This window comes from Cryptomeria japonica, chromosome 11 (assembly GCF_030272615.1).
Source record: "Cryptomeria japonica chromosome 11, Sugi_1.0, whole genome shotgun sequence".
Classification (NCBI taxonomy): Eukaryota; Viridiplantae; Streptophyta; class Pinopsida; order Cupressales; family Cupressaceae; genus Cryptomeria; species Cryptomeria japonica.
Genome location: NC_081415.1, coordinates 568500353 through 568506072, shown reverse-complemented (window position 1 = coordinate 568506072; position 5720 = coordinate 568500353). Strand labels below are relative to the sequence as shown.

At 41.3% G+C, this 5720-nt stretch overlaps 1 protein-coding gene across 1 annotated transcript; it reads left to right on the top strand.

The window, feature by feature from the left end:
- Nucleotides 1-3708: 3708 nt before the first annotated feature.
- LOC131047085 (uncharacterized) lies at nucleotides 3709-4524 on the top strand. The gene has a single exon (XM_057980913.2). It carries the CDS (start codon nucleotides 3709-3711, stop codon nucleotides 4522-4524), a length of 816 nt encoding a protein of 271 aa, XP_057836896.1.
- The last annotated feature ends 1196 nt before the right edge of the window (nucleotides 4525-5720 follow it).

Below are 5720 nucleotides of genomic sequence, written 5' to 3'. Positions count from 1 at the left end.
CCATTTAGTTGGTTGTTGATATGGATAACTCATTTGAGTTGAATCCCCAGACCTACCCCTTGCAGGATCCTCCTCTTGAAGACCCCGCTCCTTTTATTGAGGTCAAGCCTAAAAATAGAAGAAGGAACTCTTCTATTGGCCAAATCACCCTACCTCCTGGGGGGTCTTAACTAAAAATAGACAAAGAGCAGACTATGGGTCAGATTGAAGGAGAGTGGGGAGACATTCTAATGCAATTAGCAAAGATAGAAAGAGTCAGGTTGCCATTGCAGACGGAGCTCAGAGAACATTACCAGAAATGGGAATGGGATCCCCCCTCATGCAAAATGAAGGTCGTCTCTTGGAATATAAGGGGATTAAACCACCCCCATAAGCATGACCTGCTATCTAATTTGGTCAGAGATCACAAGCCTGATATTTGTCTTGTCCAAGAAACAAAAAATGCCTAGTATTAAAGTGGAAAAACTCAAACTGGCAATTTTTGGAGATTGTGGTGTTCATTGTGTAGGTGTTGATGGTGCTTTAGGAGGTATCACCACCCTTTTTAATCTGATACTTCTATGTGGTAAGGTGGTTGTCTCTTCTCCCAATCACATTTCTAGTAGATTCTTTAATCTTAAAGATGGATCCTCCTGGATCATTTCCAACATCTATGCTCCTAATGGGAGATCAGCTAGGAAATCTCCATGGTATTCCATTTGCCTTGCCAGATCTCTCTTCCCTAATGAGAAATGGATCCTTGTGGCTAATTTCAACACCCCTCTTTCTAATCTAGAAAAATATGGTGGTATACCTATTTCTATTGATAGTAGATAAGACTTGGCTGACATGATCAACTCTTTGAGCCTTTTAGATCATGATCTTATTGGGGCCAAATTCGCCTAGTCCAACAGACGCAGTGGGGAGGATCTTATTCAGGTCAAGCTTGATAGGGGTCTTATCTCTTCGGATTGGCTCTAGATGGCCTCTTGCAGACTCAATGTCATAGCCTATGTTGGATCAGATCACTTCCCCATCTTCCTCTGGTTCTCTCTGTTGTCTAGCAGAAAGGCGTACCCCTTCAGATTTGAGAAAATGTGGTTGATGGCTCCAAAATCCAAGATAAAATTTTGGAGTGGTGGAATATTGATATCCAGGAAACAACTATGTTTTGTATAGCCAAGAAGCTCTCTAATGTTAAGTCTAATATCTAACGCTAGAATAAATCCACTTTTGGCAACATCTTCAAAGCTAAAGAGAAACTCAAACTGGATCTTGCGGAGGTTCAAGAGCATATCCAAGCTTATGGGTTTGATATAGATGTCTTGAATAAAAAAATTGATATTTTAACCAAATTACATGATATTATCTCCAAAGAAGAAGAATTTTGGAAGCAAAGATCTAGAGCCTTATGGCTCAAAAGTAGTGACAAAAACACTAAGTTCTTCCATATGAAGACTCTTAAGCATAGGGCTACTAATAGAATAAACAAAATTTAGATTGGGCAGAGATGGGTTGATAAGCATGATGAGATTTGTCAGGAAGCCATCAATTTTTTCTGCAAGCTCCTTTTTGTCAACGACCCTCTTGATTCTTTAGCTCAGATTGAAATCCTGCATGAAATTCCCTCCATCATCTCTAGGGACATGAACTTGGATCTTATGAGAATCCCCTCCCCTGAGGAAGTTTGTAATGATGTTTTCTCTTTTGAAGATACCAAGGTCACCGGACCTAATGGTTTGCCTCTTTTTTCTTTAAAATTTTTTGGTAGATTATCTGCTCTAATGTGGTCACTACTGCTCAAGAATTTTTTGGATCCCACTCTATCCTAAAATAACTAAATGCAACCTTCTTGGTCCTCATCCCTAAGAAATCTGATGTCTTCTCTTTTCAAGATTTTAGACCTATTAGCCTTTGCAACACTACTTATAAAATCTTCACCAAGATTCTTGTTCTCAAGCTTAAGATTTTGATCCCCTCTTTAATCTCTAAACATCAAAATAGGTTTGTGCCTAGGAGGCAGATCCTGGATTCTACTATTGTGGTTCATGAGAACATCTACTCCCTTTCTATTAATAAAAAAATGGGTTTTCTCCTGAAACTTGACCTGCTGAAAGATTTTGATAGAGTTAATTGGTGCTTCCTCCTCAGAATCCTTAGGGCCTTTGGATTTGGTGATAACTTCATCTAGATTATTGAGCAATGAGTTTCCACCCCAAAATTCTCTATGTTGATTAATGGACCTGCCTTCGGTTTTTTATCTGGTTCTAGGGGCATAAGACAAGGGGATCCTCTATCTCCTTTCCTTTTCATTATGATGAGTGATTCTCTCAGTAGAATAATTCAGGGGGAGGTCAAAAATGGAAATATTATGGGCCTTCAGCCCTCCTCTGAGGCTCCCACTTTCTCTAACCAACAATTTGTTGAAGACACTCTCTTGATGGGGGAAGGTTCGGTCAAAGAAGGCAAGAATTTAAAAATGACCTGAATATATATGAACATGGCTCGGGACAAAAGAATAGGTTGGCTAAAAGATCCATCTTCTTCTTTAACACCATTGAGCACACGAAAGTTAAGATTGTCTCGATTATTGGTTGCAAAATTGGAATTTTGCCTGATTCCTATCTGGGCCTTCCTCTCTGTCAAGGCCTGACTCCTGACTCTTTTTGGGTGAATCTTATAGAAAAATTCCAAAACAAATTGGCTGGATGGAAAGGTGACTTGCTAAGCCAAGCTGGTAAGCTCCAGTTACTCAAAGCCTCACTTAAGAGCCTCCATGTTTATGCTACGAGTCTATTCGAAATCCCAATCAAACTCGCGGATATATTGGAAAGAATTAAAAAAAAATTATGGACTGGAATTGAATCAAAAAATAGATTAGACCTTGTGGCTTGGAATCAAGTTTTCATGCCCAAATCCATGGGAGGTCTGGATATCCAAAATTTGAGAGACTTCAATAAAGCCCTGATGTCCAAATAGCTATGGAGATGCCTTAAGGACAATAATGAATGGATATATTCAAACTTAAGTACCATATTCCTAATATCCAAAACACTCCGGAAACTTATAATCTCCCCAATGAGGTTTCTAATTTCTGGAGAAATTTCTTTGGCTCCTCCAAAGTTATCTTGCATGGCTGTAGATGGATGCTAGGTAATGGTACCAGAATCAGGTTTTGGGATGACTGATGGACTGGAGATGGCCCCTTATTGGACTCTATTTGGGCTGCCCCCCACAAAGAATTATGCCTCAAAAAAATTGGCGCCCAGGTGGCTGATTACATTAGAAATAGAGACTGGCTGGACCTCTCTTCTATTGATAATTATCTGAGTCCTATGCAACCTTGGTTCAATTGTATCCACATCCCCCACTCTCATGGGTAGGATGAAGTGATCTAGAACTTCTCCTCTTCTGGGAAGTTCGAAGTTGTTGATGCCTATAAGTTCATCTCAAGATCCTTCTCTCACCCCCTATTGGGTGGGTATCTAGAACAAACACCTAATTTCTAAAATTAGCATCTTTTTCTGGTTATTTATGTAGGGCAAGATCTCTACCATTGATAATCTTTGTAGAAGAGGTATTCCTCTATCTAATATATATTTCCTCTATAAAGAGGCAGAGGAAAATGCTAGCAATCTGCTATTGCATTGCACCTATACCAAGGATATTTGGAATCACTTCCTTAACATCTAGAATATTCCCTGGATCTTCCCTGTTACTACCCAGCGAATGTGGTTTGAATGCAAATGCCCATCTGATAATCAGGCCTTAGCTGTTCTTTGGAATTTATCTCTTCCACATATTGCCTGGGGCATCTGGAAAGAAAGAAACAATAGAGTCTTTAGGGATTTGGAAACTCCTGCTTTTGTTGTGGCTACTACAATTCACAATGCTATCAAAGAGAACTTTCTCCACTCCTACCCCAGTAGAAAATATGACTCCCCCATCCCTACTCTCTGGGAGGATTCAGATACTATCAATCGGTGGCAAATTGATTGGAATAATGCCAACCTAGTCTACAAAACCAACCAGTGCAGACAAAATGTTATATGGCATCCTCCCCCTATAGGCTGGATCAAAATCAATGTGGAAGGGGCAGCCAAAGGAAATCCTGGGCCGGCCGGGTGTGGGAGAGTGGCTAAGAATCACTTTGGTCTGCTGGTTTCCATGATGGCGCTCCCACTGGGCACCCAGACTAACCACTACACGGAAGCCAGTGCTGCCCACTTTGGGTTACACATGGCTAAAAGAGAAGGCTTTACTAAAGTGTGGCTGGAGTCCGTTTCGATAAACACTGTCAACTGCCTGAGTGGACGCACGGATCCTAGCTGGATAATTGCCAGCTTGATCAAGGACTGCCGAAATATAATTAATGAGCTGGCAGATTTTAAAATCTTGCACATATACCGGGAAGGCAATAAGGTGGTGGATCTACTAGCCAATCTGGTAGTGGGATACGTGGCAACCAACTGGTGGAGTAGCAGGGCTGCTTTCCCTGAAAAACTGTGGGATTTGGCACATAATGTTTACTATGTTAATCAATGACCCCTCATCATGACATGACTGAGTTGATGGAGAAATGACTCTTTTTGGTTTTCCCTAATCAAAGATCTAGAAACCTCCTCGGCGATTGGATTTCCTATCTCATTGTGTGGTTTTTCTACTACTATTTGGATATCCTTTTGGTGTGGCCCATTTTCTGTGACTGGTTGGTGTTAGTGAGCCCCATCACCTACTATTTGGCGACCAGGACCATAATGGGAGGGGATAAGAATAGACAAGAGCCCTCTACTTGCAAGAAGTGGAAGAAGAATAGAGATGTCTAGTAGGAAGTCATCGATGGTGGCCTCGTCTCCTGCTTAGACTGGCTTCACGACCCCTCTCCTCTCCTTAAGGAGGCCTTTGTTAACAGATGGAAAAAAAATTTGTCTTAGGGCTTATGGTGCCGATTACCAGATTGACAAAACTTTGGTGGTGATAGTCACTGGTCTAGCTATGACTGGAAGAAGATTTTACAAGGATAAAAAAGTCGGGGAGGAGGACTTGTTGAGTTTCTTTGACAAAGATAAGGGGCACTCTAGTGTCACCAAGATGGCCAATGGTGGCTATAATAGAAAAGACCTCATGGCCCCCTAGGCTAATATGGTTGAGTTTTTAATGAGATATATCACCCACGATGGTAGGTATGGAAGCATTTTTCCTACCATTTCACTACCTTAAATCATTTTCAGGATGGTAAAATTATCTCTATCCCCTTCTATCTGGCTTCCTCCCTTGAGAATAGCCTAGAAAAACATCTAGAGAACTCTAAAAACCCTATTCTCCATGAGAAACTTATTGTCCTTATCATGGAGCACGCTAAATCACTTGAAATTGTGCCCTTGCTTATTGAGATTAGCCTACAGATGGAGGTCCAAGATGTCTCTGACTCGGAAATGGACCTGGAGGAAATTGGAGTTCCTTTTGATGACCCTGAATATGAACCTGTGGATGAAGGGGAGATGATGGTCACTCCTAGGACGTTCGGCAACAAGAATCCCCCCAAATGGCTGGCTAGCAAATACAAAACCACTAGCAAACTGATCTCCAAGGCCGAGCCCCTCACCAAAAAGAAAAATTTGGTAGCTAAGGATCACAGCCCGAAGATTACGGACCAAGGGATTAAACTGGACATCCCTATAAATGTCCAAGAAGAAAAACAAGGGACCATAGCCCATGAAGAGAGCTCTGCAACTCAGAAG